The sequence below is a fragment of the Miniopterus natalensis genome, chromosome 11 (genome assembly GCF_054644295.1).
Source record: "Miniopterus natalensis isolate mMinNat1 chromosome 11, mMinNat1.hap1, whole genome shotgun sequence".
Classification (NCBI taxonomy): Eukaryota; Metazoa; Chordata; class Mammalia; order Chiroptera; family Miniopteridae; genus Miniopterus; species Miniopterus natalensis.
In genome coordinates, this window is record NC_142091.1 from 41,720,102 (window position 1) to 41,732,930 (window position 12,829).

The 12,829-nt window shown below is 38.9% G+C and overlaps 2 protein-coding genes across 2 annotated transcripts; one reads left to right on the plus strand and one right to left on the minus strand.

Annotated features, from left to right (window-relative positions):
* The first annotated feature begins 7,530 nt into the window (after positions 1–7,530).
* LOC107538607 (olfactory receptor 52B2-like) lies at positions 7,531–8,481 on the plus strand. Its single transcript, XM_016214925.2, has one exon. The coding sequence runs from the start codon at positions 7,531–7,533 to the stop codon at positions 8,479–8,481; it is 951 nt and encodes a 316-aa protein (XP_016070411.2).
* Positions 8,482–10,083: 1,602 nt separating this feature from the next.
* LOC148091985 (olfactory receptor 52H1-like) lies at positions 10,084–11,022 on the minus strand. The gene has a single exon (XM_087822230.1). The coding sequence runs from the start codon at positions 11,020–11,022 to the stop codon at positions 10,084–10,086; it is 939 nt and encodes a 312-aa protein (XP_087678356.1).
* Between the last annotated feature and the right edge of the window lie 1,807 nt (positions 11,023–12,829).

The following is a 12,829-nucleotide window of genomic DNA, read 5'->3' on the forward strand; positions in this document are numbered from 1 at the left end:
AGAAAAGTAGACAGTCAAAACTACAGAGTATGAAAAGGATGAGTGTAACTCAGCTAGGCAAAATATGGCCCTTCCAAGAAACAAATAAGACTCTTTGCTCTTTTAAACCTCCCTTCTTTAAAAGCCACTCTTCCCCCAGACTCAATGTTCTTCTTTTCTGCCACCTCAGCAGAGACACTTATAACAGAGCAGCTTCAGAACCACAGTAAAAAACATGAAACTCATTTATTCTGTTCCCCCAAAGCCTCCTGCCCTTTGCCCTCAGAATCTGCCCAACTTACCTTCAGGAGAAGTGCAGGAGTCTTAACTCAGTGGAGAAGATCAGCTGTAGGTCTGGCTGTGATTCACGCAAGCCAGAGACCAGCTCTCCACAGAGTTGTTCCCCACAGGAGTCACAAATGAAAGTTAAGTTCATAGGAGGGAAAATGAAACTAATGAAGCAAAACAGAAACTTAAGAGCAATAACAATGAAACTTAAGAGCAAAATTTTTCCACAATAGCATTGAATCTTTCTCTTTTTATTGGTTGATTTTAGACAGAGAGGGAGCAGGAGAGAAAAAAACATTGATTTGCTGTTCCACTTATTTATGCATTTGTTGGTTGCTTCATGTATGTGCCCTGACCAGAGATTGAACCTACAATATTGGCATATCAGGGTGATGAACAGCATTGAATATTAGGGGCCTACCAGTTAGGGGGAAAAATTTCCAGTTTTTTGCCTGACCAAGGCAGGCCTGATGAGGAAGTCTTTAGACATCATGTGGTACAACTGTGTCAGGAACATGTCACCAGCAACTAGGAGGGAGAGAGAGTATGGAGGTTAACAGATGGTGCTCTTCAAGTGGAGTCTCTGGGTAACACTCATGCCTCCATAATTGTCCCCTTTCACCATTTCCCGTGGGAAATGTTTGGGGTTTTTTTACATCATCAATCAAAAGCAGAACTGAAAAAAATAAATAATAAAAATAAAAACAAGGTACAACTAATGAATGACATAGTACTATGTCTCCAAGTTACCTCCAAACCCAGCACAGGCAACAACCAACTGCAGGCCACTTTCTGTCTCCTACAGGTGGCACTTGGCCAGATACAAGACATGGTTGACATTAGCCTCTACCAGAGCCCCTCCCAAGAGATCCCAGGACCAGCACACCTAGAGGCCAATTTCAGAACACACCAGAACCACACCCAATTAGTGCTACAAATGACACACCCAAAAGGTAGAATCAGTAGGCCACCAGAACCCCATTAAAGTGAATCCCACTTTATGAAGTCAGCCCCAATACAACAGCTTGTTGGCTGTTCACTGTAGTCAATGCCATGCCTCACAGCCACTCAGCCTAAAGGTCAATCCCACCCACCTCTGTGCCAATAGCAATCAAGGCTCAACTACAATAGGATAGCACACAAAGACCACGCAAGGGGCAATCCTGGAGCACCTGGCTCAGGTGAACATGGAAATAGTGTGGCTGGGCCTCAAAGGACACCAATTACATAAGGCCATTCTCCCACAACCAAGAGATGTGATAAAGCTACCTAATACACAGAAATAAATATAGAGAGGTAGCCAAAATGAGGAGACAAAGAAACATATCCCAAATGGGAGGTCAGGACAAAACTTCAGAAAAATAACTAAACAAAATGGAGGCATGCAATCTACCAAATAAAGAATTCTAAACATTCATTATAAGGACGCTCAATGATTTTAGGGGAAGAATAGATTATCTCAGTGAGAACCTCAACAAAGACATAGAAAACATTAAAAAAAGATAGAAAACGTAAAAAAGACTCAGGGAGAAATAAAGAATACAAAGAGAGAATCTTAAAAGCAGTTAGTTACCTATAAGGGGACTCCCATAAGACTATAGGCTGATTTCTCAACCAAAACTTTGCAGGTCAGAAGGGACTGGCATGAAATACTTTAACTGATGAAAAGCAAGGACCTACAACCTAGATTATTCTACCCAACAATATTATCATTTAGAATTAAGGGAGAAATAACGAGCTTTCCAGATAAGAAAAAGTTAAAGGAGATCATCACCACCAAACCAGTACTACAAGAAATGTTAAAGGAATTTAAGAAGAAGAAGAGGAAATATTTAAAAAATAAATAAAAAGCCCTGGCTGGTGCAACTGTTTGTTGGAGCACTGTCCTGTAGACTGAGAGGTTTGGGTTTAATTTCCAGTCAGGGCACATACCCAGGTTGTGGGTTCAATTCCCTGTCAGGGCATATGTGAGAGGCAATTGATCTGTTTCTTTCTTGCATCAGTGTATATTTCTCTTTCTCTCCCTCTCCCTTCCTCTCTCTCTAAAATCAATAAAAACATCCTCAGGTGAGGAATAAATAAATAAATAAGAATAAAATAATTATCAAGAATATAGAAGACATGACCAACATTATCAACCTGCTTGATAATGTCTATAGACCCTTAATGTTGAGGCAGCCCATGGGACAGCATAAAAGAAGGGATTAAGGTAAGGGGACAGGGCTTGAGGTAAAACAATGTCTACTGGCTGCAGTTTACCAATTCTACCAGTCCTCATATGTCCATGTGTACATGGAGATCTGGCCCATACCATAGGCCTGAGGATTTGTTGTGATATTGTATATATGGCACTTTGCACATTGTTTGGGACATTATATGACAGTCAACTTTTTAAGTTTTACCTTACTCTATTTTGTAATGGATGCTGTGGATGCAGATTTTTACTGTCCTCAAGGAGATCACTGATTAGTGGAAAAACCACACACAGAAGCAAGCAATTTCAGTACAGAGTGACAAGAAATGGGGGAAAAACAAGAAGCTGTGAGGACACAGAGGAGGGGGCTGATATAGCTAGGAGAGAAAGAGGGATGGTCAAAAATGTTGTATTGGAGCTGTCTTTTAAAGGAAAAATAGGAGTTCTCCAGGAAAACCAGGGGGATAGAAACATGCTAGGCAGAAAGAACATTATTTCAAACGTGAGGAAGCAAATGAAGACATAGCGGGAGTTGGGGAACTGTCTGTACCTTGATACGGACACACCCCTGATGTGGATGAGGCTGAGAAGAGGGAAGGAGGGGATCAGAAGAGTTTGGGAGGTGAGCAGAAATTTGTTACTTGTGCTTTGGAACTTGCTAGGTCTTGTTCTAAAGGCTAAGGGATGAAGGAGCTAATTCCATTAAAGTTCATTCTGGCTGTCATATGGACTTACCAACCGGAATGAAGTAAGATGTACTAGGAGTAAAGCTTTAGACAAAAAAAAATTAGTTTGAGAACTTTCACTGTCATCCAGGCAGAGACAATGTGGAGCTAGGTACGTTAAAGGCCACAGGAATGACTTAAATAATGCTCCCTCCAGAGCTGAGAATAAAACGAGGATAGTGAGGTGCTTAGGATGCAAAATTAAGGTGGCAGTGACTCTTGGGATCTTAAGTGCTCATTTAAATTCTGTGCTCTAGACACCTCTATGGGCTCACTGCTCAGTACATGAACAATCAGATGTTATTGGCAGTGTAGCAGAAAAGAAATTAAATATTTTCTTCACTCATTTGTCCCTGTCTTCAGTTTAGCTGGAAGCAGGACCAGGCACCAAGTCCCTGAGGTCATTCCCTTCGGACTCTCCAGGAGCAATAAGTGTTCCTGTGCTCATTCTGTGCAGAGGGGAGTCTCCCTTCTGTGATTAAGGGCATGGATGCAGGTGAGTGAACTAGGCTGCACATATAGCAGGGGGAACATTTCCAGGGAACTTAGACACACAGACATGTAGCAGCTACTGTAAACGCGCAGACTGCAAAAGGCGTTCCTGTGTCTGTGGACTGGCCACGTGGTCAGGAGGTATAGTGTACTTTTTTGATTACCCTTTCCCATGTTTCTCATTCTCTGGATCTACATGCCTGGTCCCCCTGCAGTAAATTTTTCCCACCTCTAAGCTCAGCCTTCTTGTACTCTTTCCCAGGAATAATGTTCACTCCTGTACCTTGCTCCCTGAGCCTTCCTCAGTGATATTTTGCAGCTGTGATGATCTCATTCTAGTTTTCTACTCACAAAAACATATATGAGGTGAACGTCAGCAATCTGGGGCCTCTAAATAAAATAGGCTTTTAATAGGGGCTATTTTAAGAGAGTGCTCTAATCTTTCACTCCAGGTAGAATTCCAGATCTGAGGATGTGCCTAGGTGGGTGGTCTGGGAAAAGGGAGCTCTGGATAGGTCAGGGAAGTTAAGGATGCTATGAGTGCTTCTCAAATCTTATCTCTATGGGTGGTTAAATCCAGACTTTGAAGTTACCCATTAAGTCTGAGCTGACGCATATAGTTTCTTCTATTTAAAAGCTTGAGACACCACATTAGAGATGGGGTTTTTTGCCCAGCAAGTTATTCTTTGTAAGTTAAAAAAAAAAAAAAAAAAAAAAATGCCCCAGTTTTAACTTTAAGTAACGTTAGGAAGATGTCTTAATAAGACGTAAAGAGCAAGTAAATATTGTTCCATACATGCCTCTATTCTTTGGTAAATGTAACTCTCTTTCTTTGCCATGCCAATTTATGGCACCAAAAAAAATTTCAAGTGCGAGTAATCAATACTACACTTCTCAGAGGGCAACTCCAAATGCTACATGAACCTGGAGCTAGAACAACAGAAAATTAGATTACTTCGGATTAGAGAGACTATTGGGTAAATTCCTTTAAGGGTTGATGACATGAATTAAATAACTTCTCATGAAAGTCCAAACTTTTAGCACTCAATTTAATGATGGAACAAACTTCATCAAATTATTATCATATATTTGACAACAGTAAAATATTTTTCCAAATGATAGAAAAATTAAAATTATCAGATAAAATAAAATCATTCATTAGTTCAATACCCAGGTATAATAGTTATATTTCTATGTTTTATATACCAGGCATCGTACCTATGGAAATATGTCTATACATCATTGTTATTCATTCAACAATGACACCAAGCATAAGCATTTTTGTAACCTCTTTTTTATTTAATAATAAATGGTAAATTTTAAATAGCATTTATTTCTGTAGGCCGTTCTTTCCTGGTACTGAATAAAAAGACTGATTTTTTTGTTAATGAGAAAATTAATTTCCTTTTTAGTGAAGATTATTAATTTTCAGGCTATTTCAAAGGTTGGAATTTTTATTTCTATCTTCTTTAAAGAGTATAGTTTATTTCATTATAAGTTCCTTTTTCAGTGATGAAACCATTTAGCATGAGGTAGGAGGGTTTCACAAAAGTACCTGGGAGGGGAGGTTTGAGGAGATCAACTGTACTGTGTTCCCTGAGGGACAAAATTTCTTTGCTTACTAATTTTATTCAAATTCAGTCCTGACACATACAAAATAAAACTTTAAGAAGTTAAAAACCTATTTTGATCATCAGCTTATAGCTCCAGAGACATGGATACATGGAACAGGCTTACAGATCTCAGAGGGGAGAGGGTGGGGGGGAGAACAAAAAGAGCTTAACCAAAGAACGTATATGCATATATGCATAGCCCATGGACACAGACAATAGTGTGATGAAGGCCTGGGGTGGGGTGGGGTGGGGGTTGGGTGGAGAGGGGAAAGGAGGTTGAAAGTGGGGGGGCATCTGTAATACTGTGAACAATAAAAAAAGGAATTAAAGACCAGCAAAGAAAGAAATATGAAATCTATTTTAAGAAGAGTTTAAATAAGAAGTGGTTGGTAGCAGTAGCCATTTTATTTATGGTTTGTATTTTTTTACTTACTCAAGTTACTTATTTCTAATCATGCTTTTTTAAAGTGAAAGTTTGGAATGTATTAATAAAGAAAACTCTGGGATAGACATGCAGGTTTTTTTAAAAAGCAAGAATACCTTTTATTTATTTTTTTATCATATCTTTATTGATTTCAGAGAGAGGAAGGGAGAGGGAGAGAGAGGGAAACATCAGTGATGAGAGGGTCATTGATCTGCTTTCTCCTGCACACACCCCACTGGGGATTGAGCCTGCAACCTGGGCATGTGCCCTGATGAGGAATCCAACCTCCATCTCCTAGATCATAGGTCAATGCTCAACCACTGAGCCACACCAGCAGGGCAGAAATGTAATATTTTTTAATAATCTGGGTAAACTCTAGTACAAAATCTCATCCTGAATTTCTGAACAAGTACTCACCAAGTGCTACAACTGTAGTTCCACTCATTCTCAAGCAGCAGCATCTGTAACTGTGGCAATAATGTGAATGAAACTTCGGAAAACATATCTGTAATCAGTGGATAATAATTTATTAAACAGAGAAACAGAAAACACCTATATTGACACATTTGTTTACATGGATTATAACCCTATGTGCAGGATTTTTATTTTATAAGCTTTGAACTCTTTTTCCCCTTTTATGCACATGTGGATGTCTCTGTACACATGGTAGGTGATCAATTGATGCTTAGATAATCAATAGGCCAATAGTTGATTAGGCAACCATGAAAAATGAGATGGAAAAATTATTAGAATTAGAGCAAGATCCACTTTTGGGTCCTGCTTTAGGCCACATTGTGCCTCTGTTTTCACAGACATGAAATATGGGTAATAGGTTGTTGTGAGGTTCACATGACATTTGGATGAAAGCACCTTGTAAATGGTAAAATGTTGGGAGTTAGTATTATTTATTATTAATTCAATTATTACTGTTCACTTTTTCATTTAAATAATAAAACATCTCTATTTATGATCTATGTAGTTATTTAAGTTGAACAAACACAATACATCAGCTGTTTGAATATGTTAGACGCCTAATGAAAAAAGGGTAAAAGGATAACAAATAAAAATAGTTGATTAGGTAAATGTGTGCGCTAACAAAACTGTCATTTAGTTTGATAAGAAAAACTTTGTGTTTCTATTCCTTTTGTGTATTCTTTACAAAAATTTATTATTTTTTTCTTGTCTTAAAATCTTTAGTCAGAGAATAAAATTGATTATTACAATTTTTTAAATTTTATATGACCATCATTTTAAGTTTATGTAAATTGTGTGAGAAAATAGTGCTTGCTGCAGGATTTTCCTTGGAATCATCTTTTAAAAATTATTTGGCCCAACCAGGCATGGCTCAGCTATTGAGCATCAACCTAGGATCCAGGTGATAGGGGTTCGATTCCCGGTCAGGGCACATGCCCAGGTTGAGGGCTCCATCTCGTCGGGGGAGTGCAGGAAGCAGCTGATCAGTGACTCTCTCATCATTGATGTTTCTATCTCTCTCTCTCCCTTTCCTTTCCTCTCTCTGAAATCAATAAAGATATATTTAAAAATAAATAAATAAATAAATAAATAAATAATAAAACTTATTTGATCCTACTTTGAATGTTTGGAATCTTTCTCTGCAAAACAGACTACTGCATACATTTGGGTCTATAATTAAAACCTCTGAGTAGTTAGAAACTCATTAACTGAGATTTTCCATAGCAGATCTGAGCCCATTGAGAGTTTATAAATATACACTAGTTGTTTGTGACAAGCTAGCTCTCTACTTTTCTTTCTCTTTACAGATAAGTGATGAAAGTTTCATGTCATAATTCAAGCATGTCAGCTCCCAACTATTCCGCTGTCAATTATGATATGTTTGTCCTCACTGGCATCCCTGGACTGAGGGAGCTACACACGTGGATCTCCATCCCCTTCTGTCTGATGTACCTGGTGGCCGTGGCAGGAAATGGTATCCTGATCTGTGTGGTGGCAGTGGAGCGTAGTCTTCATGAACCCATGTACCTCTTCCTCTCATTGCTGGCTTTTGGGGATCTGATTCTATCCACATCCACAGTACCCAAAGCTCTGAGCATCTTCTGGTTTGATGACGTGGACATCTCCTTTGGTGGTTGTGTAACCCAGCTCTTCTTTATGCATTTTGCCTTTGTAGTAGAGTCAGGCATTCTCTTGGCCATGGCTTTTGACCGCTATGTGGCTATCTGCTACCCACTGAGGTATACCACCATTCTTAGCCATAGTGTCATTGGCAAAATAGGGGGCGCTGTAGTGCTGAGAAGTTTTCTAACTGTTTTCCCCATTGTCTTCCTCGTGAAACGCCTGCCTTTCTGCCGGACAAACATCATTGCCCATACATTCTGTGAACACATGGGGCTGGCAAAGCTGGCTTGTGCTGATATCACCATCAATATTTGGTATGGAATCTCTGTGCCACTGCTCAGTGTTATGCTAGATATGGTGACAATAGTCATCTCCTACGGGCTCATTCTGCGGGCAGTCTTCAAGCTGCCATCCCATGATGCTCGGATGAAAGCACTCAGCACCTGTGGTTCCCATGTCTGTGTCATCCTCATGTTCTACCTTCCAGGAATTTTCACTGTCATTGCTCAGCGCTTTGGCCAAAAAATTCCCAAACATGTCCACATCCTGCTGGCCAATCTCTATGTTCTTGTTCCCCCCATGATGAACCCAGTTATTTATGGAGTAAAGACCAAACAGATTCGTGAACGAGTGGCCCTTGCGTTTTGTTCAAAAGGGAAGTGCCGCTGAGGTTGACTGGATCACACTGTGGTTTCTTATGAGCCAGAAGGAGAGGCCCTATTAGAAAAGGGAAGAGAGGGGTGACATTTTGGATAGGCAGTACTTGCTGTGAAATTAGTCTTTCTTTTTTTAGGGATGATCCAAATTGTATGAGTCCCTTATTTCAGAGGTAAATAGGTTCTTAAAATTCAGTGTATTCACAAACTGCTATTTTTGCATGCCCATAGGTTTCTGCAGTATTTAATAACATAGCATCTCTATTTCTATCAAACAAAAATAAAATTTATAAAACACTCTCCTTCATCTGCTGTTTAAATTTTAGATCTCTATGTGTCCTCCCCAACAGTTATAATGAATACAAACTAGGGAGAGTGAACACCAACATTGTATAAAATAGGGGAAAGATACAGGCCCCACCCCCCTTCTAGCTCATCTTATTCACAAAATACCTGAACAATTCTGTAATACAAATGGGAATGCTTAATAATACCAGATAGTACTATCCACACAAATGAAATATTTACTGCTGTAAGTACATGATTTGGGAAGATTAAGAAAAAAAAAGAATAAGATAATTAAGTAAAGTGTTTGGAGATTAATCTGCCTTGGATGCTGCGTGTCCTACACAACCCTCCTAATTTGCAGTTGAGAAATCCTCTTTTTAAACTTTTTAACATCTATCTCACAGGGTTGTTGAGTGAAGATCCAAGAAGAAAGTGGATGATAAAGCACTTTAGAAACTATAAATTTTTGTAAAAATATGTTGTGTCACTGTCATTAATGTCATTATGTTCCCTGGTATGAGCTTTCACCCTCCCTATGGTCAAATGTTAAAAACAGAACAAAGCAAAAACCTTGTCCTTCATCTATGGCAAAGTCCTCCTAGCTCCCACCTCCTTTCTTTTCCCACCAGGATAAAAGGACCAAAGGAAGAGCAAAAATATTGTGCACTTATGTTTTTGATGGTAGAAAGTTAGGATACTTCCATCTGATGCCTATCATTTTCTTGGGACTTATAAAATCCTTTCCTCTATCCCTCTAATTCTACCAATGATTTTGTCCAAGAGAAATGAAGTCTTGAAATTTATAAGTGTTGCATCCATTATTGTAGGGCTTTCTGCTAATGATTTACATAAGAAATTCTATTGTCTTGTCATTGTGTATTTTTTAATTTTATTTTTCAATTACAGTAGACATTCAATATTATTTTATATTACTTTCAGGTGTATAACATAGTTGTTAGACAATTATATAATTTACAAAGTGATCTCCCCTATAATTCTAGTAACCATCTGACATCATGCATAGTTATTACAATATTATTGACTGTATTCCTTATGCTGTACTTTGCATCATTATGACAATTTTACTTCTTAATCTTTTAATCTTTTTTACCAAGTCCCCAATTCCTCTCTCATCAGGCAACCATCAGTTTGTTCTCTGTATCTACAGTTTGTTTCTGTTTTGTTTATTTATTTTGTTTTTTAGATTCCACATATAAGTGAAATTGTATGATATTTATTTTTCTCTGTCTGACTTAAATAAATTATATTAAATCACCATAATTACTTGACTTTCCACAATCTCATTTTCCATGCCTTCATCCCCAGGTCACTGCATCCATTTAGGAAAGAGTAGAAGTACAACTTTGCCCCTGATCTGCTTTGTTTTTACATCATAAATGATGGGATTGAGTGCAGGGGGCATTGCCACATAGAGGTTAGCAAACGTGATGTGAAAAGTTTGAGAGATATTGTGGCCGAAGCGATGTGTAAGGGCAGAGAACATGATCGGTGTGTAGAATATGAGAATTACAATGACATGAGACCCACAGGTGCTGAGGGCTTTCTGGCGGGCATCTCTGGATGGAAGGTGGAAAACAGCATGAAGAATGAGAGTGTAGGAAATACCAATGAGGACCAGGTCTGAGATGATAGTCATTAGAGGCACAGCAAAGCCATACCAGATATTGACGGCGATACTAGCACAGGAGAGCTGGGCCACCCCTATGTGCTCACAATAGGTGTGAGGGATGATATGTGTACTGCAGAAGGGCAAATGCTTCACCAGGAAAACAACAGGTAAAATGACTATAAAGCTCCTACCAACAATGCCCACCATGATCTTAACAATTGTTATAGCTGTCAAGATACTGCTGTATCTCAAGGGGGAGCAAATGGCCATGCAGTGATCAAATGCCATACCCAATAAGATGGCTGAGTCTAGAAAAAAGCTGAACATCTGGGTGAGGCAACCAGGACATGTGATTTTCTGAGTTTTCAACCATAATATGCCAAGCATTTTGGGGACACATGTGGTGCATAATATGAGGTCTGTAAAGGCCAACACTGAGAGGAAGAAGAACATGGGTTCATGGAGGCTGCGGTTCATAGTGATGAGGTAGAGAAGTATACCATTACTTGCAAAGGCCACAAGGTAAATGGTACAGAAGGGAATTCCAATCCAGATGTGAAACTGCTCCAGCCCTGGGATCTCCAACAAAATGAAGGAGTCTGGATTAAAAGTCGTCAAATTCAATGTGGTCATCATGTTGATTGTCATTCCCTGAGGACAAAATATGACATTTAGTTCTGGGGACTGAGTGTTCGTGAATTCCTTTTTAAGTCCTTTCCACTGCTAGGATCCCTCTCTTCCTACCACCTAAAAAACACTAGCAAAAAAGTGCAATCTACCTCTTCTCACAACCTCTACATCATTTACCAAAAGCTACCAAGAAACTTCAATTATTCCCCATGTATAGACATCACCTTACCATAACTGTATATCGTTACTCCATTGGAACCATGTCCCAACAGATCTATGACCTAGGAGCATATTGGTCCTTTTTTTTCAATTAAAATTCCAAGATTGTCTTTCTCTCACCAAGTAACTCAGTCTAAGATTTCTCAAGGATGTAAGTATTAAATATCCTACCAGACACAGGTCTCAAGAATATTTTACTGAGATATCCATCCATTTAAAGAGATAACAGGGGCCATGTGTGAATTAGCAAATCTGCACGTATGAATGCCAATGTATCACTAGGACTCTGGTGAGACAATCTACTGTTGCCCAGAGTTTACTCCAACCTCTTCAATAACTGGAAGACAATCTCTATCTAAATATCCTTATTTCAACTCATCTATAGTGCTCCAAGCCTCCTTACCTCTTCCACCCACCAACTTCCTGGTCATCTTCCTCACTATGTCATCACATTGTTCTTTCACTGCTGGAATATACTGTTCTGAGAGTTGCTGGTGACCCTTCTTCCTCCTTCAGTCCCTATCTCTTACCTGCCAGCTCTTACGATTCTTTTACGAAATCCCTGTTTGATCTGCCTACTTCCTTTTCTCTCTACTTCCTCATCTACTCAAGTCATCTTAATCAGTAATTGGAACCACAAAATAAAAATTTTAGTTCTGCCCTGGCTGATGAGGCTCAGTTGTTTGAGTGTCATCCCATGCGCCAAGAGGTCGTGAGTTCAATTCCTGGTCAGGGTACATGCCCCTGTTGCAGGCTCCATCCCAACCAGGGGGTGTGCAGGAGGCAGCCGATCAATGTTTCTCTCTCTCTTTCCCTTCCTCTCTAAAATCAATAAAAATATAGTGTTTTTTTTTAAAAGAGAATGTTAGTTATTTCAATATATTGCAAATCCTTCTCACGCTGCCATATTGATCTCTTTAAAATATGAAATTATCAAGACACAATGTTGTTTGAAAGCATGTAATTGTACCCATTATGCCAACAATTATTTTTATTTTCTGTTTTGCAGTCAATATTTTCCCTATACAGAGTGGTTCTACCTATGTAAATGTGTCTCACATTCGCCCCTAAATGTATTTATAGAGGGCTCCCCATATTTCTCCATCATTCCTACACCTCATAGTTTGTACTACTGCCTTTTCCACAGAAGCAGTCTTGTCTTTTTTCAATATGTCTAAATTCTACTTGTTGCTTCCAGAAAACCTTCTCGAGTTTTGCTAAGCCATGCCTCTATTGCCTTGCTAGTGCAGTCACAGTTCTTAATCATTTTACCAAACTATCAGATGGTTGTATTAAGCTTTGCACTATTTTTTACTTATTCCCTTGAATTCTCTTTCCTAGATATGTGGCCAATCCTGTGTTAATGATTACAAACACTTCTTGACAATCCAATTCCTGCCTCTATGTGTTTCTTCCAGAGAGGAAGACAAGATTTCATATAGAATAACCATTAATACAATCTCAACAGAAATGATATATTTCGTCAGTCACTGTTTACTTATGTTTTTATGGTTTGCACATAAATCCTTCCACTGTGTCCCATTTGAATCATACAAAATTTACATATATATTTCCTTGGCTTATTGACTCTTCC

What these genes read in the sequence shown, in the direction of transcription:
- LOC107538607 (XM_016214925.2), top strand. Translation starts at nt 7,531, where the DNA reads ATGTCAGCTCCCAACTATTCCGCTGTCAATTATGATATGTTTGTCCTC.
- LOC148091985 (XM_087822230.1), bottom strand. Translation starts at nt 11,022, where the DNA reads ATGATGACCACATTGAATTTGACGACTTTTAATCCAGACTCCTTCATT.